The 23,368-nt window shown below is 35.3% G+C and overlaps 5 protein-coding genes across 8 annotated transcripts; 1 reads left to right on the forward strand and 4 right to left on the reverse strand.

Moving 5' to 3' along the window:
• Nucleotides 1-857: 857 nt before the first annotated feature.
• Nucleotides 858-2,394, reverse strand: LOC121238293 (protein JINGUBANG-like). Its single transcript, XM_041135125.1, has one exon. It carries the CDS (start codon nucleotides 2,280-2,282, stop codon nucleotides 1,041-1,043), a length of 1,242 nt encoding a protein of 413 aa, XP_040991059.1. The 5' UTR covers nucleotides 2,283-2,394; the 3' UTR covers nucleotides 858-1,040.
• Nucleotides 2,395-5,788: 3,394 nt separating this feature from the next.
• LOC121238333 lies at nucleotides 5,789-6,576 on the reverse strand. Its single transcript, XM_041135169.1, has 2 exons — nucleotides 6,184-6,576; nucleotides 5,789-6,024 (listed from the first exon to the last, which is right to left on the reverse strand). Exons 1-2 carry the CDS (start codon nucleotides 6,509-6,511, stop codon nucleotides 6,005-6,007), a joined length of 348 nt encoding a protein of 115 aa, XP_040991103.1. The 5' UTR covers nucleotides 6,512-6,576; the 3' UTR covers nucleotides 5,789-6,004.
• Nucleotides 6,577-7,256: 680 nt separating this feature from the next.
• On the reverse strand, nucleotides 7,257-7,986 carry LOC121238332. The gene is made up of 2 exons (XM_041135168.1): nucleotides 7,598-7,986; nucleotides 7,257-7,463 (listed from the first exon to the last, which is right to left on the reverse strand). The coding sequence occupies exons 1-2, from the start codon at nucleotides 7,922-7,924 to the stop codon at nucleotides 7,434-7,436; spliced, it is 357 nt and encodes a 118-aa protein (XP_040991102.1). The 5' UTR covers nucleotides 7,925-7,986; the 3' UTR covers nucleotides 7,257-7,433.
• Nucleotides 7,987-9,113: 1,127 nt separating this feature from the next.
• LOC121239475 (crossover junction endonuclease MUS81) lies at nucleotides 9,114-15,492 on the forward strand. Of its 3 annotated transcripts, none has more exons than XM_041136722.1 (15): nucleotides 9,115-9,473; nucleotides 10,087-10,175; nucleotides 10,273-10,351; nucleotides 10,432-10,518; nucleotides 10,616-10,741; nucleotides 11,105-11,369; nucleotides 11,876-12,008; nucleotides 12,144-12,280; nucleotides 12,673-12,821; nucleotides 12,981-13,038; nucleotides 13,245-13,403; nucleotides 13,692-13,771; nucleotides 14,336-14,573; nucleotides 14,946-15,032; nucleotides 15,142-15,492. In XM_041136722.1, exons 1-15 carry the CDS (start codon nucleotides 9,277-9,279, stop codon nucleotides 15,244-15,246), a joined length of 1,989 nt encoding a protein of 662 aa, XP_040992656.1. In that variant the 5' UTR covers nucleotides 9,115-9,276; the 3' UTR covers nucleotides 15,247-15,492. The 3 variants fall into 3 exon arrangements, with proteins under 3 accessions (XP_040992657.1, XP_040992656.1, XP_040992658.1); XM_041136724.1 differs by lacking the exon at nucleotides 9,115-9,473 and adding an exon at nucleotides 9,480-9,681; XM_041136723.1 differs by lacking the exon at nucleotides 13,245-13,403 and having other exon boundaries at nucleotides 9,114-9,473.
• A 665-nt stretch (nucleotides 15,493-16,157) lies between these two features.
• Nucleotides 16,158-23,066, reverse strand: LOC121239476 (probable inactive purple acid phosphatase 27). Of its 2 annotated transcripts, none has more exons than XM_041136727.1 (13): nucleotides 22,457-23,066; nucleotides 22,245-22,332; nucleotides 19,096-19,362; nucleotides 18,826-18,934; nucleotides 18,561-18,675; nucleotides 18,267-18,399; nucleotides 17,945-18,132; nucleotides 17,518-17,704; nucleotides 17,350-17,417; nucleotides 17,039-17,102; nucleotides 16,717-16,905; nucleotides 16,521-16,601; nucleotides 16,158-16,433 (listed from the first exon to the last, which is right to left on the reverse strand). In XM_041136727.1, the coding sequence occupies exons 1-13, from the start codon at nucleotides 22,801-22,803 to the stop codon at nucleotides 16,377-16,379; spliced, it is 1,893 nt and encodes a 630-aa protein (XP_040992661.1). In that variant the 5' UTR covers nucleotides 22,804-23,066; the 3' UTR covers nucleotides 16,158-16,376. The 2 variants fall into 2 exon arrangements, with proteins under 2 accessions (XP_040992661.1, XP_040992659.1); XM_041136725.1 differs by having other exon boundaries at nucleotides 17,012-17,102; nucleotides 22,457-23,064.
• Nucleotides 23,067-23,368: the final 302 nt, after the last annotated feature.

Here is a 23,368-nt window from a genome sequence, read left to right on the forward strand (position 1 = left end):
CCAGTTGTTGAACCCAGAATACTGTTGGTACACCGCTTGCGGGTTCAGCAAGGCTGAACTGATTGCTTTAACAAGAGGTTAAGGAACGTTCTTTCCTTCTCTTTTCTTTTTGGCTGGATCAGATCGGTCCTCCCAAACAGCTCGATGCCTTGTCTCTCTCTTCACCCCCCTGGCAAAATGCGGTTGAAGAAAGTAAAATCCAAGGGACTTGCTTCCTTTTAGTAAACCGACATTTCAAAAAAAAAATAAAGGGTTGGTCAATGATGTTAAAGTTTGATTTATTTATTTTTGCATAATTTGAAAGTTCCCGAGGACTGAAGATTACCCCAAAAAAAAATAAAAAAATAAAAGTTTACGATACTTTAGAAAAGTTAGCTGAGTTGAAGAGTCTCTTATTGGAGGGGAGGTTTCGTTCTCTTTATGGAGGACACTTGTCTGCACAGAGATATCTGAGAGGCTAAACAAAGAAGAGTAAATAAATGGATGGATGAAGAAGATCATCTAGAGCAGAAACAACCTAAACTAAACAAAAGATTCCTTGGCTCGTGAACTAAACAAACCGTCTCATATGTTGTTCTCTTGGTTTTCTTAAGGGTAGCAATGCCATGTTCTAGGGTTATTTTCCTAATGCTCCTCTGGTTTAGCCTAAGTTTTGTCCTAAGCATGCACAGGTTTCCAATGAGATTAGATTATTCTTCACCAAATTACAAGGAACTGCAACATAATCATGCAACCAACAAAGAATATAATTTATTTTCATTATTGAATATTCCTTCAATTCTTAATTACATTTGATATTAATAAATGTAAAGATTGGAAGAGACCCAAAAAGGAGAAACAAAAACAAAAAGACAAGTATCAACACCCACCGCCAACTTCACCATGTCCATCAAATTCCATCCTTAATAACTGCACAATAAAATCTCAAACCCAAGGCACCTGTCAAGACATCTTAAAAAAAAAAAAAAAAAAAACTGGAAGCACTGCAGACACTAAAAAAGGGAACCGGTGCTTCGTTACTCGACCCTTGAATGAATTTCCTAACACAAGCTGATAGAATTCTTCACTTCATTTTCTGTTGGTGAGGTATCATCTCTGTTGGCAGAGTTCTTGGGAACCCACCAAACTCTTATGCTTTTATCAAGGCTTCCACTATAGAGCAAGAACCCACCACCAACATTCCTGGTTGATGCCTGCAAACACTTGATTGGACCTTCATGGCCACTTATGACCCCAACCTTAATAAGCTCACCATAAGCCTCTCTTTTCCATATACCAATACTCTTATCTGCAGAGCCACTGCACAAAATTTCCCCCATCAGGCTCATACACAGAACAGCCATTTGATGTGCTTTTGTCTCACATGCCACCTTCCAACTCAACAAATTCCCACTCCCCTCCCACGCCATCACATACCCATCTGATCCCGCTCCATAAACCCACCTTCCATCCTCAGAAACGATAACCGAATTAAGTGAAACGTCCTTATGACCTTCCAAAATCCCCTTCAAAGAATGTGAGCTCTTCCCCTCCTTTCCCCAAGCTTTAATCTTCCCATCCGCGGAAGCCGAATACACAATTCCATTACTTGCCACCAACCCATTAATTGCATCATCATGGGCTTTAATGGATTCCAAGCACTTCAAATCTGATAGCCTCCATACCTTGAGTGTCTTATCCCACGACCCCGAGTAAATCAACCCATTATGGACCGTTAAGCAAGAGATACTATCGGCGTGTTCAATCCACAACTTTTTGTGGTTTCGCCGAGTTTGGACATAATTGCTTTGCTTCATGAACTTCCCCAAATAGTCCTTAGTCGTTGGGAGGGTGTCAACAAGCCTGAATATATTCTCTGACCTCCTCGACACCTTCCAAACTCTAATCCTACTATCTTGGTGCGCTGTAAAGACCTGGTTTCCAACCGTTGCTAGCGCCTTCACCGAACCATCTCCCTGTCCAAACTTTGTGAATATCTTCAAATCCGGCTGCTGCCAGACTATGATATCCTTGCCTTGTGAAGCACTCAATATGAACTCGCCGCATAGGGCCAAGCAAGAAACTGAACCAATATGGCCTGAAAGAATCGCCAAAGTTCGATACGAGTATGATCCAGAAAGAGTTGTACAAGATAACTGATACTTGACATCTTGGAGCTCGAAACGGAGGGATGTTGCCGAGCTATCATCGGCCTCACTGCTGGAACTGCTCGTACCGGTACTGCTGGCTACAGACAGTAATGGGGTTGAAGGTTTGATTTCTGAAACTGCAAGATCAACCATTGGATGAATCTGTTTTTCCTCTCTCTCCGAGTCTATTCTGGAAAAGGGTACATGAGAAAGAGAGAGCGCAAAGAAAGATGAAAGGGGAGCGGAGATGTAAGAGGAAAATATAGGGGGGACACGGATTTCTTATTGGAAAGTATTTGGTACTGTATATTTAAATGGTAGAGGGAGCGAAGGGGTTACAACGGCTACTTTGACGAATAAGAAATTCATGTAAGGTGGGTTTACCAGAGGGTCCACCTCGCCTTTTTCCACCAATGGAGGATTGAGCTGTTGTTGGTGTTTTTCTATCATAGCTGCTTTCCGTTGGCCAATTATAGCAGGCCAAATCAGGAGGATGCCTAGGGGTTAGGATGTCTGTCTACGACTTTGGCTTCCGTCCAATACATCACCAAAAAAGTATAAATTGGGATCTACCCCTTTTATCTAATTTAAAAATAAATAAATTTATTGGTCCATTCAAAACTCATTAGGTTAGCTTTGAATATTGTGTTGAGATAAAATAAATAATAAATATAGATAGAAGTTACTGTTGAGAGTAATTATTTTGCACATATGATATAGCATCATCTAAACCACACATCTCTCAAGTCTAAAATAAAAAAGTAGAGAACTAAAAGCAGCAATGTAGTGAGTGCAAAATGTGCACTGCTACAGTAGCTTCTTTCTAGTATTACTCTAACATAAATTGAGATGAAAATTAAAAGTTTAATAAAATATTTTTAAAATACTATTTTTTAATATTATTATTATTTTATAATTTGAAAAAGTTAAATTATTTATTATATTTTGTGTAAAAATTTAAAAAAATTATAATGATTATCGTTGGAAGCCTTCTTGTATCCAAACTGGGTCTGAATCCCAAACCTCACTCATTATCCCAGTATACAAATAACGAACATGCTAAATATTATGGGTAATGATACACTTATATCTATTGCATAATTTAGCTAGCACATGATCTTATTGCATAAAATCTCAGAATATGACATTTTTGTATAATTTAGTAAAAAATAAATTTAATTTTATAAAAATTGACATACTCTTTGAGTCAATTTTTATAAAATTAAATTTATTTTTAATTATATTAATTACATGATTATGTTAGTTGATTGAATTTATTTTTTTCTAAATTATGTAAGAAGGTCATGTTATAAGATTTATTTGCATCAATTATCCTTGTAAACATGAGATAGTACTATTTATGAAAACTCTAGAGAAATCAAATAAGCTGATCAGAAATTATATAAGAGAACATGTAGGGTGGAAATATTTGAAGAATTTGACTCTGCGCCAATATTTAAGCAAATTTTGAATTAAATTGAAATTGAATTATGAAAACTTTTTTTTTTTGTTCTCATAACTAATTATATAATTTTGAGTTTTGGCATGCATGCATGCACTTATATAGAGTGAAAAAAACTGAAGGCAATAAAGCATGATCATTAATTTAAAAAAAATAGATAAAATAGTTTTGAAAAAAATTAAAAGATATACGTACGAAGTTTTGCTTGTGCTGGTAACACCAAGATATTGGCTAAAAACATGTCAACAAGCTGTAGTATTCATGAGGGGTCCGGCCAGATCATAAAAAAGAAAGAAAATGAAGGGAATTAAAGTGATTTTAATTAATTAAATAGGATCGATTTGGTAGCATGTTAATTTTCAATAGCTAGCCCACGTGAATCTAATCATGATCATTAACACTCGAATCACGATGTATTTTTTTACTTAATTATTGTCTCCTCCCACTGAGTCACAAAGGATAACCCTAGGCCGAATTTCTACTAATTCCCCAGATAATTATATTAATATATGTAGAGAGAGAGAGAGAGAGAGAGAGCTGCATGATTTGAAATTTGTTAATATTATAATCTAATCTAAAGGCTTTAGGTACAATGCATAGAACACCAGCTTTGATTATTGGCACCAGTAGTACTATATATATATATATATATATATATATATGTAAGAATCTAATTAGTACAATATATAACACACTAATCAGCTAGCTTGTTCTTTTGCTCCAACATTCAAAGAGTGAAAGCATGGTCGGCTAAGAGTATATATAATATGTTTATCGTTAACAATAGCCTCCATCCAAGCTCTAGAATATTAGCTCCTTCGTGCTCAACTCTTTCTTTTCATGATGGCCGCCCTTCACTTTTCACATGGAAGAACTTTGTTTCCCAAGAAAAATTGGAGCTCGAAGTTACTACGAAATTAAGGGTACGTTCTGTAATATTTTAAAACAGCAAAGGAAGAGATCTATACGACCTTTTATTTAATCTTTTTTTGTTTGTCATGGAAAGGGTCGACCAGACATGCTGTACAGATTTTGAATACCTTAAGGTGCAATGCAAGCCAATATAGGTGCAAGGAGCTAGCATGCCGGTGGAAGACAAAGGAAAAAATTAATAATTAGAAGGGCGGTTGAGCTTTGCAGATTCTACTGCCAAATTGGATTTAGGTTCGGTTTGTGCTATTTGTGAAGATAATATTCAAATAAGTGTCTGCATTCTTCATTATGATCATAGCAAACTTATAAACAGTGAAACTTATTCATATAACTCGGTGTTACTTTTAAGCTAATTAATTAATGTGACATTGAAACCAAGAGCTAGATCAACTGAGGGTCTCTGGCGGTTTATGTACGCACGGATTTATTGTTTACATATAATGTCTGTTATTTTCATATTTTTTTGCAGCATATGTAGTTAATTTCGATCGAGTCCAATCCTCACTAAGTACAAGATATATGCAATGATTTTCTTCTTCACTACTGGATGTATATCAAACTTTGTAGTTGGGTTGGGTTTGGAAGCAAAACTTGCATGGGTTTGTCTCATCTCCTATCATATTTGTGCAGTTGCTGGGTTTGATGGGCTCGCGCGTCTCGCAGTGTTTTCACGGCAGCATGCATGCAAATTGAAATGGAATTGAATTGAAGAACAACGTACATCGTCAAGCCTGGCTTTCAACAAATTACTTGTAGTACTTGAAGCCTGAAGGGCTATGATCTTAATTTTCAGGCGTTCGTTGCAACTTAAAAGAAGGGATCTATTAAATGAAGTTTTTGCTTCACCGGCCTGCTGATTAATGATCATTTTGGTGGTGAAATATGTAACGAATCATCAATCATTAATGAGACTTTGAATGCTTTGGATCGAGGAACCAAATCCAATCAATGCTTTGGATCATTCACAATCTTCTCACCAGATACGTACATATTTAATATGGACGTACGTTACATTCATTAACTTCATTAAGATCACGAAATCTTCAGTACTGGATTATTATCCTTTGCGTGTCATTAATTTATTGGTAGCTAGGTATCGTAATTATAATTAATTTGTTGTCATTAGCTTGTGCTCATGATCATAACTACGCCTATCATGGACTAAACGAATAGCATGCAAACAGAGTACTGGGGTACGTTCTTCAAGTCCTACGAATTTCGATCCACTCCAAAGAGTACTCCTTTGATAGCAAGATTCAAATTCCATAGAATTGGATGGATGTTTATTTACTTCAAGTAATTTTTATTAGTAAGGATAGTATAACTTGTCCTTAGTGATACAACAATTACAACGACCAGCTTGAAGCATAGGCTATCCAGCCAAATTTATTGATCTACGTACTTCTGCAGCTTGCATAACAACACATAAGTTAGACATGATTTGCAGACAGCACTACATGATGGTCTTGATCATCCAGCTTCATGGGGGAACTGAGAAACCTGCAACAAATTAAATGTAATATGAATTCATTCCCAACCTGCCAAATTTAATAAACATATAATTTATAAAGAAAATTATAAGGCTCTTTAATTAAGATATTAATAATTATGATCCAAATCATCATGATCTAGCTAGGGATCAGTAATAATTTTTCTTACTTCCACACTGGGTCCCCGCGAGGAGTGGCATGCCACAGTACTTTGCTGCATAGAAAAATTTCTCCATGTCAACCACCTGCTCGACTTCCTTGGTGATATGCTTGCACGTGCATACAACGTTCATAGTCATGAAAACACTGCAGCACATTGGAGACGGCTTCGACTTTGCCATATTCTTTTCAAGGAAAATAGCACAGTAAGTTTTCAACGCCTGCAGATCACTTATGCAAGCTTGGACAGCAACCATGTTGCCGTTGTTATTGGACATCAGAATCCCAAGGATGGCAAAGACAGCCAAAAGCAAGCTATTGGTGTTCAAAACTGTCATCTCTCTTTCTGTTCTTTCACTTAGCGCTCTCTCTCTCTCTCTGGATGTGAATTTGTTGGGGGTGTTGAGTGGTTTATATAGGGGTTTTGGGAGAGGTGTTAATTAACGTGATACTTTGGATTTAGGCCTGAAATCCACGCGTGCGTTAAAGTGTTGGTGTAAATGAGTTGCATGTGAACCGCAACCTTTTTAGATCTTCGTGCTAAAAGACAAGCAAAAAGTAGGTTTGATCGGTTACTGGAAGATCAGGCCGAGCCACGGCATAAGGTGTGAGTACAGAACGTTAAAAACCCTGTGCCAATCATAATCTAAAAAGACATTGTAACGGGTAGCTCAACTTTTTTTTTTTTTATTTCTTCTTTTGACTGATATAATTAAGAACAACAGAAAAATCCCATTATTGTATATCATGTATAGGACAGAATTAAGATCACGAAATCTCCAGTGGGTTAATCATGATTACGTGTCATTAATTTATTGGTATGGATATTAATTTGTTATCATTAGCTCATGTTGATAGCTACTATATATGGGCTAAATGAGTTTGCTCATACTTGGGTTAGTGTGATAAATTAGACAGAGATGCAGTTTTTCTCCATAAATTAGCATTGGCAAATGCGAGTACTGTGCGGATCATTTATGACGAAGAAGATGAGCTTCAAAAGAGCATGAAAGTTCGAGTCTCTCTTCAAGGCCTATGAATTTCGATACGACTCCACAGACCCCTTAGATAGCAAAATTTAAATTCCATAGAATTGGATGCAGCCTGCTTATTTACTTTCAAGTAGTTTTCATTATAGTAAGGATAGTTGTTCTCAGTGATACAACAACAATGAAGCTCTCATAGGCTATCCAAATTTATTCTATTTCTGCATGCATAAGAACACATAGTTATACATTTGCAGACACTGCATCTTGATCATCATCCAGCTTCATGGGGGAACTGTGTAACCTGCAACAATTCATTTCCAACTGCTAAATTTAATGGAGGAAAGGGAAAACATATAGTTTATAAAGAAACGGTTCTTAATTAAAGATCTTAATGATTATGATCCAAATGATCTAGGGAGTAATAGTTTTTCTTACTTCCACACTGGGTCCCTGGGGGAGTGCCCTGCCACAGTACTTTGCTACAAAGACTACTTTCTCCATGTCAACCATTTGCTCGACCTCCTTGGTGATATGCTTGCAAGCGCATGGAATGTCCACAGTCTGGATAACACTGCAGCAGCCTGGGGAGGGGTTCGACTTTGGCACATTCTTTTGAACGAACATGGCACATTGAGTAATCAAACCCTGCAGATCACCTTGGCAAGCTTGGCCAGCAACCATGTTGCTGTTGTCATTGGACATCAGAATCCCAGGGATGGCAAAGACAGCCAAAAGCAAGATATTGGTATTGCAAACTGTCATCTCTCTTTCTGTTCTTTCAGTTTAGTTCTATTTCTTTCTCTCTTAATTGGATGTGAATCTGTTGGGGGTTGGTGAGTGGTTTATATAGGGGTTTTGAGGGAGGTGTTAAGGTGACACTTTGCATTTAGGCCTGGAATTGTGTTCATTTATTGCAGAAACATGCGTTAGAGTGTTGGTGTAAATGGGTTGCATGTGAACCCAACCCGTTTATTCGTGCTAAAATACAAGCAAAAAAGTAAGTTTGATCGGTTATTGGAAGATATATAAGCCATGGCATAAGGCCAGTGTGACAGAACGTTGAAAACCTTATGCCAGTCATCTTTTTTTTTTTTTAAGAAGATAATGGAACCTCAATTTTATTAATTACCCTCACTTATAGCGGAAGAAAATCGTGATTACAAACATGACACCTGAAAGGTATATATAAGCTAAGAATTTAAAAATACAGACATCAAAACTATTACATTCATATAGAGTACTCGACTTTAAGAAATACACTTAATCTAGATCCGAACAAGTCAAAGAGAGGAACCTGCAAAAAATGTAATTTGCATAACTATGAACATTGCTTTTACAAATTTGAAGATGCACTATTCACTTTTCAAATCTTATTTTATTATTTTATTCTCTCTCCTCCCCCTCTCTCTCTCTCCGCCAAAAGATAGAATTTTAGGAAAAAAATTCTAGTAAATGCTAAATGATAGAATTTGTAGTGGTGCTAATTGCAAAATATAATAATAATAATAATAATTTTAGGAAAATAATAATATAATAATAAATTATTATTATTATTTTGCTCAAAGATGCATAATTTAATATGAGAGTTTTTCTTGATATGCAAAATCAATCTCTAAAAAATGTGATTTTGCATATGCATAGAGAGAAACTAATGCTAGTGCTCCAAACGCTTAAAAAAAAAATAGGCTATATAGTAAGGGCATTTATAATTTTTCTTTTTATTTATTTATTTTGCATTCGAGACTCTCAAAATTTAAAATTAATGCCTTAAATTTTTTTATATTTTCTAGTTTACATCCTCAATTAAAATTTTATCTTAAAAACGAATGAAAAATTAATGGCATGATGCAATCTTTTTTTTGTTCAACACATGATGCAATCTTAACAGAAATTTTGGAACTAATTTTCCCTTGATAACCATTTCTCGTGTCGTTTTATTTACAATCTCCAAACGACAATGCGTGGAGGCTGGCCAAACAAAACGATGTCGCCATTCAAAAACTCCCGACCCCACAACGCCTGAGCGCCATTTTGTTCTTCTTCCTGCTCTGCTTCTTCAATCTCTGAAAAAGCCCTAAAACCTTTACTGGAAACCCTAGAAATTAGTGCTTGAAATGGACATGCAGAGGCGCGTGGTGGTGTGCACTGAGAACGAGGGCCTTGTGGCGTACATGTGGAGCAAGAGGCAGGAGCTTGCGGAGAAGCCCAAAGGGATCTCCGAGAACGTTGACATGACTCTTTCAAAGGCTTACTCGAATATCTGCAACTCCAAAAACCCAATCAAGACCCTCAAAGACCTCTCTCAGATCAAGTGAAGTACCTTTTTCGTCTCCACTAAAAAAAATGCTCAATTTACTGGGAAAAGAATGCTGATCGCATGTCATTTTGCGGAAAAAAATTTTGGGACTAGTTTATCGAGTTCTTTTTTGGGTAAATAGAGAATTGGGTAATTTTTTCGATAAGGCGCTGTTTGGTTACGAATTTTCATTACATAGCAAGGGAAAGTCCTGTTTTTGGGTGTACGTAGGAACTTTGTAATTTCTGTTTAACAAATTTAATAGTAAAAGAAAACAAACAAGCCAAAGGCCTCAAGTTTACTGTAAAAAGTTTCTTTCTTTAGTCAATGTGCGGTAATCGTATACCGAATCTTCTATTACTTTGGCTGCTGAGAGTGTCGGAAATGGAGAAAGGTTGGGATTTTTGGCGTAAAAGATGGAGAGAAATGCTTGCGCTTAGTAGATCCCAATAAAAGCACCTGTCTAGTTCTAACATTTTGATTTTTTTTTTTTTTTTTTTTCCAGAAATTTGTGGAACTAAAGAATAAAATGATGCTTGAAGCGCTTGTTTTGGTTTCTTCTGCTAGTTTCCTTTTAATTTATATGCTATTTTATATATTCTTCGTAATGACTCAAATTGTGCTATAGGGGTGTGGGCAAATGGATCCTAAGACTTATGCAAGGGTTTTTTGAGGCTGGTTCAGGTGGTTCTGAACCAGAAGACTTGTCTAAAGAAGGTAATTTTGCCACTGCCTTGGATTTTGCAATTTTGTTCATCGATCACCATGGAAAAGTTCATTGGTAAATCCAGTGTTCATTATTATTGACATTTAGGTAAAAGAAGGAAAGGAACCAAACGTTATGTGCCACAAAAGAATTCCGTTTCATATGCCTTGTTAATTGCCCTTTACAGGTAACTGATGTATAGTTATTTCCTTTCTTTAGGCAAATCTTTTACAGAACCAAGAGTTTTAATATATATTTTGCTGCTAGGGGGATTGCAAATGGGAAGGAATTTATGCGTAAACAGGAGCTAATTGATGCAGCTGAAGCAAGTGGACTTTCTCGGGTGCCAATTGCGTGCGTTAACTCATTATATTGGTTTCTGATTTTTTTTGAGTAATTTTAGTGGTTCCAACGGTACAATTGAGTTTTTTTAGACTGTTCTTGTTCTTAGGCCAGAAAAGGGAAAAGGAAAACCGGGGCAATTTGGAAGTTCTCCAAGGGATTGGTATAGTGGGTGGAACTGCATGAAGACATTGATAACCAAGGGATTAGTTGTTAAATCGAGTTGCCCTGCAAAGTAAGGCTACAATTTGCGCATTTCCTATTCGTTTTTCGATACATACATCTTTTTGTTAATTATTGCATTGGGTATACAAGCCGTTATCTCTATTATTATTTTTTTGATAGTAATTGTTAGGATGTGTTATGAGATGCTTTATCTGATGGTAGCAACTGTCAATGACGTCAGGCAAGTTATGAATTATTGTTTTAATACGTTTTTGGTAAAATAATATTTTTATACAAGAAACTTCTGTGTAATCTATTTCTCAGTTATTTTGTTAGAATTCTACAAGCTCTTGAAGTATAAATAATTGTGTGAATGATTGCAGTTGGTGGCTGCTGTTTTATGCAGGTACCAATAACCCCTGTTATATTGCAGGTACATGCTAACCCAAGAAGGTCAGGAAGTAGCACATGACTGTCTCATGAGATCAGGTCTGGCTGATCTAGCAGATAGCTTGGCCAACACAGAAGGCTTTTCTGATAAGGGGGTGAATGGTATGCCAGATCTGGATTTGGTTCAACTTGACACAGATATAGATGTGATGCCCACATCTATGGGTTTAAGTCAGCAGAATAAATTACCAATCAAAAGAAGTCGGCAGAAGAAATCAATTGATGTTCCATTTGAATCACTTGAGAGGGTACATTTTCAAATTATTTCTTAAAATATTACTTGAACTCTGAGGTTAAACTATCTAGACTAGGAAGCTATCAACCATTTCAGTTTTTTTCTTACTATGTTCTTCTCTCTCTCTCTCTCTCTCTCTCTCTCTCACATTATATTCTTAACACACCCTTCATAAACTTAGCCTGGAACCTCTGATTAAGAATGAAACAACAACCACCAACTGCAACCAACCATATGCACAATTATTTGGTGGCTGCTGGGCATATAGATACTGGAATGATTTGTGTTGAAGTATATATCAACTCATGCCTTTCATATTCTTTTTAATTGAGAAAACATTTTATCTCATTCTGCTATTTGGAATATAATCCACTTGGTGCCTATGCATATTTGCCAAGACAATTACTTGCTTCAATTTGTTACTTTCATCTTGTCCTTGATCACGTTCTTGTCTTTTCCTTCGTTTAGCTGTTTTATTTTTTTAATTTCTTTTTATTGTACAAATACCCTTTACTGTAGTTTATGCGCATGGGATACTCTAAGGATCAAGTTCTTAGTGCTTTCTCTGAAGTTTCGAAGAGTTCTCAGAAGAAGGAGATCTCATCACTCTGGCCAGCAGTTTTGTGTCATCTTCGAGAGGACCAAGTTTATGGTTTGTGTTCTGCATACCAATCTGTAGGAGAAGATTCTGATAAGATTAAATACCTGCACTAACCCAAATAGTAATAAACAGTGCTTCTATGTTAACAAATGGTACTGAGTGTTTGATTCCCTACATAAATGCCAGGTTGTGGAGATGTAGTTGGAAGTGAGAGTAGACTAACAGACCATTCCCATGATGACGGTGGGCATATGCCAGAATTATATTCTAATAACACAGCACCAAATGCTTCTACCTTGAGAGCTTGCTCATCATCTTCATGTGTAAGCAAATGATGCTTTCTGTTGCAAACATCTTGCTTCTAAGTCCCAGACGGTTATTATGGCTTCTCAAATGTTGCATCTAGGTTCACATGTAGTAAGCAGCAGACTTCCTGAACCTTGACAAAAAGAAAATGGGTAGTTGATGCCCTCTTCAGATTAGGCCTATTTATGATTCACAAGATGCTAAAGCCTGATTGTGATGATAATGGTTAGACGTGCTGATTAAGTCTATTTTTGTATGCAAGCCTCATGTGCATAAAGTTGTTTGCTCATATGAAACAGATAGCCGGGATTCAAATTTACCTTTCCCTTTGTTCTTGTACACAGTTGACTTGCTTAAAGATCGTGAGATTTTAATGATTTAATGCTCAAAATCCTTTTGAATCTCTTAGGATCGCCCTATACAAAAGTCAAGGATGGATGGTTTAGAAGGAAATATGAATGTTTTAAGCATGCCACCTCTAAGCTTTGGGGAGAGATTTGAGGATGCATATGAAGTGACCTTGATATTGGATGATCGAGAGCAGTTTGCCACTCAGGGGTCAGTGAACTTCATGCTTTGGGGAATTTTGCCGTGCTTCTTGAAATGTTTTATTATTTGTTCTTTAGGCCTCAAGTTTTATTTATATTTCTCTTTTAAGATATAAGATAGGTGATGTTTGCAATGATTTTGATGAGGTAACTATATATTGGGTTTTAGCTCGCGGTCTAGGAGAATTATCGAGAATATATGTAGTCAATTCAGAATCAAAATCGAGGTGAGTTCTCTTGAATCCTCTTACCTATTAGTTCATAATGCTTCTTTGAATATTGATGGGTATGGTTATTATTTTCTTTATCGTTGTTGGTTTTGGATAATGGAAACCTCTATTGAAAGTTTTTCCTCAACTATTATACTTACATACATCATATATACATAGAAAACTCTCTTGAAATTTTGTCATAAATGTTGACCCTTCTGCAGGTTAGACGGTTACCAGTTGGAGATGGAATCTGGATAGCTCGCCATAAATATGTTGACAGTGAATATGTACTTGATTTTATTGTTGAAAGGAAGAATGTTGATGATTTACGCTGTTCCATCAGGGATCATCGATATAGGGACCAAAAACTGAGGCTTTTGGTATTTCAAATAACTCAATGCCTCGTATTTCTTTCTTGAAGTTTCCCAGCAGCTGTTATTTCTGGTGTTAAAATTTGCTACACACACATGGATGGATGGATGGATGCTTTGAGATTCAAAAACTTTTGCTCTTGTGGTCTGTTGGGCATGCTCAAGACTAGAGCATTTGAAGTTCTTTCCTCGTAATTTTAGTATTAGGAATTTGCTACTCTGTCTCATCTTCTGCTTATGGTTGTCTTTAATTTATATCATCCTGACTTTTTTGGGTGTTAAATTGCATTTTGTAAGAGGTGTGGACTTAAGAAGCTGATATATCTTGTGGAGGGTGATCCAAATTCTTCCGAAGCTGCCGAAAGCATTAAAACAGCGTAAGCGATTTTCTGAAAGTATTTATAGGATTTAGATTTTTTTTAACCAGAATATGTGTGAGTGTGTTTGTGAATACATGGTTGGCCTATTAAATATACTGGGGTTGTATTTAAGCAATTTGTTTTCTTAATCCACTATTGTTTTTCAGAATTTCAAAGCTGAACGTGCAGTTTAGTTACACAGTCTGTGTTGCAAGTTTTTAATTACCGCATAATCTGTAATGGCAGTTGAGTGGGGATGTTTGGAAACAACTTCCATTTCATCCCATCTAATCTCATCACATCACATCCCCATCTTATTTCCTTCCCAAACATCATTTAAACACAAACACTTTCATACTAATCATTACAAGTTTTTCAAACTAATCATTACAACTTTCTCAAACTTTCAAACAAAAAATAAAAAACAATTCAAAATTTTCAAATCTCAAAACAAAAATAATATTAAAAAAATACATTCTAATAATATTTAAACTTTATAATGTTTTTGTTTTTTTGGCTGTCATTGATGTTGAAGAATTAGTTTCTGATCTGTCTTCAAGTTTTTAATACTGTGCCTTGCAGTTGTTTTACTACAGAGATTCTGGAGGGATTTGATGTGCAGAGAACAACTGGTTTGGCTGATACTCTAAAGAAGTATGGTTATCTTACCCAAGCAATATCTCACTACTATGAATCAGTGTTGCCTGAGGACTGCACTAAGGGCGCAGGAGTATGCCCTCCTTATGATGAATTTGTCAAAAGGTGCCAAGACCTGAATAAAGTTACAGTCAGCGATGTGTTTGCAATTCAACTCATGCAGGTATAATAAAATGTGGACTTGTGCTTAGAGGTTTGCAATTGTCCTTAGATTTTTGTCTTTCTATTTCTGGAGTTCTTGTCCTTAATATATTGGAACCAAAATTTGTTCTGAGATTTTAGCAATACGAGAACCATAGAAAAATGATAAATTTGATTCACGCCTGTTGCATCCCAGGTTCGTTCATCTACAAGTCCCTAAGCACATATCCCAAATACAACTTGAATTTAAACAAGAAAAATGATAGGTTGACAAAAGGAAACACAAAGCAAATCACGGACAATACACATTTTACTACTGTTCATAGTACTATTCAATTTTTCTGTCACAATCAGGTGATTAATTCCATAAATATTCCTTAACTTGTAAATGCAGGTCCCACAGGTTACAGAGGATGTCGCCATTGCTGTTTTGGATTTGTACCCAACACTTCTATCTCTTGCCCGTGCCTACTCTCTTCTTGTTAGTTCCATTTTCCTTGGTTCAAAATTTATATGAGCAAGTTTGAATGGTGCTTTTTCTATTTTACTTAATTTTACTCATTCTTGAATCAACACTCTGTTTTGACTAGGAGGGCGACCAAAGTGCACAAGAGGAGATGCTTAGCAGGCAGAGTAAAGATGTGATCAATTTAGCTGCTAGTAAGAATATATTCTACTTAGTCTGGGGCAACTGAGTGTTTTAATCCCCTCGAACTAACAAGGCTTCATGGGTCCCGAAGGTTGATTTCATGAAGCAAAAGCAATCTGCTTCAAACTTCGAGGAGATTTTGCAATATGCAATGTAAATAAGAGATAGATTGTGTACTGTGTAGGGTTTGTTGAAGAGCTTCTTAAGTTGAGCAGTGTTCTGTTTAAATGTTAGGACTTGAACGTTATTTCACATTTTCTATTGAAATGTTCAGAAAAGATATGCCAATCAATCTTATTCTCTAAGTTTGTTGTATAATCAATATCACTCTTGTTACAGCTTGATGACATAATCAACCTTTAACCATCATTTGAAAAAAATAGTAGCCTCTAACCATCAGGATGATGGGCAAGATTCTAAAACCAATGAGGCTCGCATATTTGTCTCTAGATAAAGAGAAGGTAATTAAAAAAAGTAAAAAAAAAAAAAGTTTGAGACATCAACATAAAATGATTGAGAAATGTTCAGTTTATAAAGTGAATTTACGAAAGTAAGACTCATGAACAAATGTAGCTTGTTGTGATATACAGACTGTGAAATTCTTTTTATTATAAATTAGATTTAATTAATTATACCTAGTTATATCAGTTTGTGAGTTGTATTTTTATAAGATCTTTTTGTAACCTAGCACTTCTCAAAAAGATTTATCTGGTTTCATAGCAGAGTTTTGTTGCCATAGCTTTCAAGTAGGAAAAGATTAATTGCTTCTGCGCATTTCTTCAACTCTATGCTGCAAAACATTCAATAGGTTGTGACATATTTTTGCCTAAGCATACACTCTTTGTATCTTCTATTCCACTATTTTCTCGATGGCTTTCTTTAATCTTTTTTTTTTTTTTTTAATGAGCATAATGTCAATAATTTCCACTAAGTACTATGATATTGCATTATTTTTTCTTTGGTAAAGACTATAAAAGAACAAGCCAAATGGTGCGTGTATGGCTCTTGCTATGCCTAATTACAAAAAGGCGTTACAAAGAAAAAGAAACACATTATATTTGCTCAAAAGCCAAAGATTTATTACAGAAGTAAATGTACAAAAGAGATGCTCCAAAGATCATTTGGTGAGGCGGTAATTCATCTGTCTCTGTGATCCCAAATCTTTCACGAGGAACCTTATGCTTTAATGATGCGAAAGCTGTCCTCAACTTTCTTTGTATCTGAATTTACTAACTGCAAAAGTGAAGGAAATGAGTGAGACAAGTACTTGTATGCGCGGATGAAGGTAGATTCTTGCAGCTAGAAGTGCACGATACTGACCTCTAAGTTTAACTCTTTTTTTGTTGCATGCCCTCTAAAATAACCAAACTGGGAAATCCTTGATAGACTCCAGCCTTCCACCTGATTCAATGTACATGACGAGATTCACATGACAAATATATGCATCATTGTATATGCGTGTGTGTTTTGAGAGGGCGGGGAGGAGTGGGGGACAGAGAGTCTGAGAATTACTTACATCATTTGGGAACTTGTCCAAGGAAAAGCCAGCCATACCAATAACTGCATGCAGTGGGGCACTATAATTGCTGTGATCATATGTATCAATCCCATTTCTATCCTTTTTAGGCATGGCCATGCATTTATTTTGGTAAACTGAGCAGGTTCTCTCATAATTATGAACATGGCCAAAGAGAACCAGATCAACCTGTTTAAAAGCAACCAAAAGTGGCCAAGTTCATACTTTGTAAAGCTAGAGAAGTATATATTTCGTATCGAAGATGGGATAACCAGTTAGTTCAGAAGCAACTTACTTTGTTTTGTAACAGTAATGGTTCTACCTTCTTGATAAATTCTGGATCGACGCTAAGTATACTGTTCGAGGAAGAATACATGGGTCTATGCCTGCAATTTACAGATCTTACAGTTTATTGTAATTTCGGAAATTTGGAGCATATGCATATAAACATAGATATTAACAAGATCTGAAAACAGATTAATGGTATATACACATTTCAAGTCAAGAATGCAACAGCTAGAGTATAAACTATATATATTAAACAAGCACATGCCTGCAGAGAATACTCAGACAAACATAATCTATTAATCTGAAGAATCTCAGAACTCTCAATATGTAAGATTCAGTACTTACCCCGTGAAAATTAACCAAGGAGTTTTTGATCGATCCACGGAAGCCAGATCCTTTTTCATCCACCCATACTGTAAGAATTGCATATATATGTATATATATGAAAGAAGGTGATATGAAATTTGATTGTGAAATAAAAATGGGATCGAGACAGTATTTGGTTCATCAAACCTGCTCAGAATTTTCTGACCAATCATGCTCAGTAGACATCACTGTGAAGTGAACACTAGCTTGTTCTATGGAATACCATGGCTTATCCTTTGCTGGTGTTGGCATGGGAAAGTAAGTTTCATAAGGAATTCCACATTCACCTCCTGAGTCTGGAGTTATATATATTGATCCTGAGTCTATATAGTCCCTGATAAAGGAAGGAATGTGCACATATATCAGCAAAATGCTTACAGTTAGGACAAAAAATGGACTTAGGAATGTTTGCATGCGTCTGTTATATGTGTGTGTAAAGGTTTAAGATCTTAAAAAGCGAGATTTTATCAGTTTGCCTTCTACTTTTTGAGCCCTTCAAGAGATTTCACACAACTTTGTCAAGCATAACTCTCATTAACAGATTATAATTCAAGTATATAGGTGAAAGAGCTACCTCTCATGGTTTCCAATTGCCGTCATGTAAGAAACTCTTGATGCCACAGGGCTTATTTGGTGAAGAAAGAAATCCCATTCAACTAAAAAGCCAGTGGCATAGCTTATATCTCCAATGTGGAAGATCGAGTCTATCTGGTTAGAATCTACTTCATCGGCCATGGCTTTAATCACTGAGAGGGATCCCGGCTACAAATCACAAAATTAGAAATTAACCTGGTTAATTAGTACATGATCATCAGCTGTTATAATTTGTATAAGACTCAACACATAGCTTGGTTCTAAACAACTAGCAAAACTTGAAGGTTAAGTCCTCCTACTACCTGAATGTAATGCTCGGCAGAAGCATCACGAGGAGCCTTTCCCATATCGCCAAATGCTAAAAATTTGAGTTCATCTGATCCACCAGCAGGTGGAGTTCGAAATTGGGTTTGTTTACTCCAACCAGCTGAGTCGCTGCATGCAGTATTAATGTTTTAAATAAATAGAAATGGTGACCGTATGTAAATGAGTGCTAGCATGATGAAAAAAAATGGTGAAGAATATATATAGCATTTTCCTTCATAAAATTATTATGTACTATTAGTAGTTGGAAAAAAGAAGCTGGATGTCCAAACCTCCCATATCTGTAAGAGAAGGTGCTCGAGGGCTTCAGTCCTGTCATGACTGCGGAATGAATGAACCCAGGATCATGCCACCCGAAGTCCTTGGCTGGACTCTCTAAAGCTGAGCCTAATCATGTCAATTTCACAACAAACCAGCAAAATCTAAGTAGAAGATAGAGGAAAGAAAAGAGCTAGGCACACAATTACACACATACACACACACACACATTAATCCTAATGTTTGTGGCCAGAAGTGGAAACAAAAGTAGGGACTCACTGCACATATTAGCTTGTGAGAATGTAGTAACTACAGATGTCTGCGTTTTTCCATCTCCATATTGTACTTGTTGAGGTTTCTTATCCCCACTTACCCATGTTACTCTCATCTGCAATACAAGTGGTACACATCATGTAGTTAAGTCATGTTAAGATTAATGAGAATATCAACCAACATTATTGTGTTTAATTTTTCTAATTTTTTTTTTTTAAATCCATATATATACACGATATATATGCATAGTGCTTAGTTAATATATAACGTACGTACCGATGTTCCTGTTGAATCTATGCTTGAGATGTGTCCATATAAAGGCTGGTTTGGATTGGCAAAATTGATAGGTCTGGACTTGGTTAAAACACAAGGAGTCAGAAATCCCCCACCAAACAATACAAATTCGATGTCGGTTCTGATGTTGATAACATGAAATGTTACAGTACCACTGCAAGTGTATGATAAACATACGCCCTTTTTGTATTTCTTGCATTCCTTCTTCTTGCAACTCAGATAGTCGCCATCTTTTCTCATGTACATGGCCTGCGCGCAGCATATATATTCATGCATTTTCACACAACCATATATATATATATATATATATATATATATATATTGACTATATAAGAACAAACGTCGAAGTACGTACGTACTACTTCAATTACTTAAAAACCACGCACGCCTAGTACTATCATAAAATATTTGTTTATGCTGATCTTTCTATCCGTCCCTGTACATATATATGTTAATGTTGTTTGAAGAATCGATAGGGGGAGGCTCATGACATGAATAAAAGAAGCAATACAAGGGAAAAAAAAAATTAAATTAGGCTTAATTTCTTGCCCGTGGAGATGATAAGAAAATAATTTTAGTTATAAGACAAATAGAATATTCTTTACATTTATTTGTTATTGGACCCATTATATATATATGCGATGTTGTTCGTACGTATAAATTACTATATATATATATATATATATATATATATATATACAGGAGTGAATTTTCAACATTAAATATTATAAACTACATACATCAATATATATAATATTTATCTATAATTAGAAAGAGATTATAATATCATAATTTTATTTAGAAGGGACATAAAGATGGAGATTTGAATCTCATCTTTGAGTTATTTTTTATAGAGAAATAATACTTATAGTCGTGAGTGCGCAAGTGCTGCGCAATCACTTTGAAAAAAAGTGAATAAATACGATATCTACATGAAAAAAATTAATTTTTTAATAGTGGACCTCACTCTTTTTCAAAGTGATTACACGACGCTTGCACACTCCATGATTATATGTAACATTACTCTTTTTTATATTTTAATTGAAGTTTATAGTAACAAAATGATAGACACATGAAGTAGATTTTATGTCATTTACGGTACTTATCCTATCCGAATAATTTTTATTTAAATATTATAAAATTCAAATTATTGAATACTTCGTATGTCTATATATCCCTCTATAAAAAAACTCAAAAGGCCTGGTTTGGATAAAGAGATGATTTCATCTCGACTCATCTCATGATTTCATCTCTGTATCTAAAGTTTCAAATACCACAAACACTTTTCAATTTCAAATCTTCTAACTTTTTCATTTAATTATTACCTAATTATTACAATATTTCCAAACTTCTAAACAAAACATAAAAATAATTCAACTTTTTTAAATTTTAAAATAAAATTTATATTATTATAATAATATTTTAATTTTATAATATTTTTATTCAAATTTTTCTTTTATTTTTTAAAATTCCATAAAAGAGTCGACCAGTTTTAGCCGTAGAGATGAAGAGATATTGAAGGTTTTAAATTGGCCATTTAAGCATAAAAAGTCAAAGCCTAGCCTCTTCATATTGTAAAATGGTTTCCTCCTCTCAGGGGTTAGGTTAAATTCAATGTGGATGGAAGCTCCTTAGGGAATTCAGAGCCTTCATGTGCGGGTGGAGTAATTCAGGATCATTGTGAAAATTTGATTTCTGGTTTTTCTATGTCAATTGGTGTGCGGTCTAATAATGTTGCAGAATTTATGGCTTTGCTGCAAGGTTTTCGAACTGTGAGATTTTTGGGTCTAAAAAAGGTAAAAATTGAGATGAACTTTATGTTGGTGATTGATTGGCTAAGTAAGAAGATATGTGGCCTCTGTACTTGGAGGATTATTGGAAGGAATTACTTCATCTGATGGATGGTCTCTACTTTATAGTTCGGCATATTTACCGAGAGTGTAATTTCTTGACAGATAGTCGTGCAAGACTCGGTGCTTCAGGGGTTTGCAAGGTCTGGCATCAAAGCTCTGAGTTCCCTTCAAAAATCAAAGGTCTTTTACGATTGGATAAGGAGGGATGTTTCTGCATTCGATCCTAAGGACCTTGTATAGCAGTGTCTCTGTTTTACTTGGTTTATGTCTTTTTCTATTTATGTGGGTATTGGTTGGAAGGTCATGTTCTTTATTTGTTCACGCGGTTTCTCCTCAGCCTCGATGAGGATGACTAATAATAAGGAGGCCTGACCTCATCTTTAAAAAAATAAAAATAAAAATAAAAAAAATAAAAAATTAGAGGCATGGCTGAGAATCTCAGATCATATATGATGAGCTAAATGCGTAAAGTCACGGCCACAGCCACCCGTACTTTGTCAAACGTGAACGTTATGACTTCGTTATGAATGTTATGTGGCCACCGCCTAATTATTTATGCAGTTTCGGCTCTACGACTGTATATGCCCCAACTACCCTCCCATAATTAATAGGAAAATACTAGTTCCACAGAAAATTGTTACCGAAATCGAATTGCATTTTTTTTTTAATTTTTTTTTAATAATTAAGGAAATATTTTTAAATGAATTTGTGATTTTTTGTATTTTTTTTAAAATGTTTAAAAAATGATTGAAAAAAAAAAGAAAAAAAAAACATTTGCCTTAATTCGGTGGAAGATTTCGGTAACAATCTTCTGTGCATGTAGCAGTTTCCTAATTAATATTCATACACACATATAATTAATTTATTTTGTTATAAAATTAATTGATTTTTCTCCATATACCAAAAAAACATTCATCGTGTATACACTGCATGGCCAATGCTCTAAATATATTGCCATAAAGAGAATATATATTATATATTTGGAAATTAAACAAACCTGGACACGTTGCCATACAGTGAAAATACAAAATCACAATATTAAAATTTTAGATATTGTATGTCATGAATCACACCAAACTTGAGGGCACCTCCAGCTCCATTATATAATTCATGTATAGATAAGGCATGCTAATGATGCTGCTGCTCCCTCCCTTCATTTTATTTTTATTTCAGTAATATATATATATATAATTAAAATAATTAATCCTCGAAGAAACAAATCAAAATATAGCATAATTTGATTGGTTATGATCATGATCATCATGTTTAATTACGTACCTTGACAGGATAATGACAGAGTAGAGGAAGACTGCTAAGATCACCGGTTTGTAAATAAAAACCCTCGTTGAATGGACAACTTTCAACACTGCATACATATTTATGTAGAGATAGATCATCAGAAGCAATAGGAAAATTAAGGCAAAATTAAAACATAAAAAAATCAGAGAGAGATCGAGCTAGGAATTAATTTATATATTAATTAATAGTACCTAGCATGAGAAGGTGAGATCATGGCGATCCAATCATTCCCCGATGGATTCGAAACTCCGGTAACAGTAACCGTGAGATATTGTTCATCCGAAAGGTTGGAATTCGAACTGACATTAATTTGCAGGAAAGGGCTAGTGTTGGGGCATTGGGTTAATGTTCTTCTGTTCAATAGCCGAAACTCTGATATTGCTGTGTGGTTTCGGTGCATGGCCGTTGAGTTGATGTACATAGGATGCAAGGACGACGATAAACAAGGAGAAGAGGAGACAACCAACATAATGAACAATATCATGATTAGGAGTCTGCAGGCCGAAACCCTTGATGAAGAACTGATCAAAGGTTCCATGATCAGAGAATTAATAACTATACCGGCCGGCCAGGAGAAAACAAGTAGTACTGTTTGGCAGCAAAGAAAGTTTTTTTTTTTTTTTTCCTGAAATGTTGGTTGAGAGATGATTTATGAGAATGACAGAGATTAGAGAAGATCGAACTTTAGGGTTGGGAAACAATAATGTGTGAAAGGATCCAATATATATGGAGAATATGCAGCTAGCAAGGATGGAGCCTTGTAATCATGCCGATACTACGTAGGAAGCTTTGGTTCCTTGACGTAACATCGTTGGTTAACTTGGTTGCGCGTTGATACTATTGAGGTTGCTAACTGTCCATTTCTGTCTTCATTTCCTCATCCTGATCATTGTCTAATTTTATTATTTTCAATAATTAATTTCATTTTCCACAAACTCATGAGAAATTTAAATTTACAAAAGAATCTTAAAGTTTAGTTTTTTCAAATATCTCATATAATGTACGTCAACAGTGTACGATATCAGTTGATCATGAGAAATTAATCATAACTCTATACAACGATGCAGTAGAAGTTAGAACAGTCGCCTAGTTTTAGGAAAAAA

Source organism: Juglans microcarpa x Juglans regia, chromosome 7D (genome assembly GCF_004785595.1).
Source record: "Juglans microcarpa x Juglans regia isolate MS1-56 chromosome 7D, Jm3101_v1.0, whole genome shotgun sequence".
NCBI lineage: Eukaryota > Viridiplantae > Streptophyta > Magnoliopsida > Fagales > Juglandaceae > Juglans > Juglans microcarpa x Juglans regia.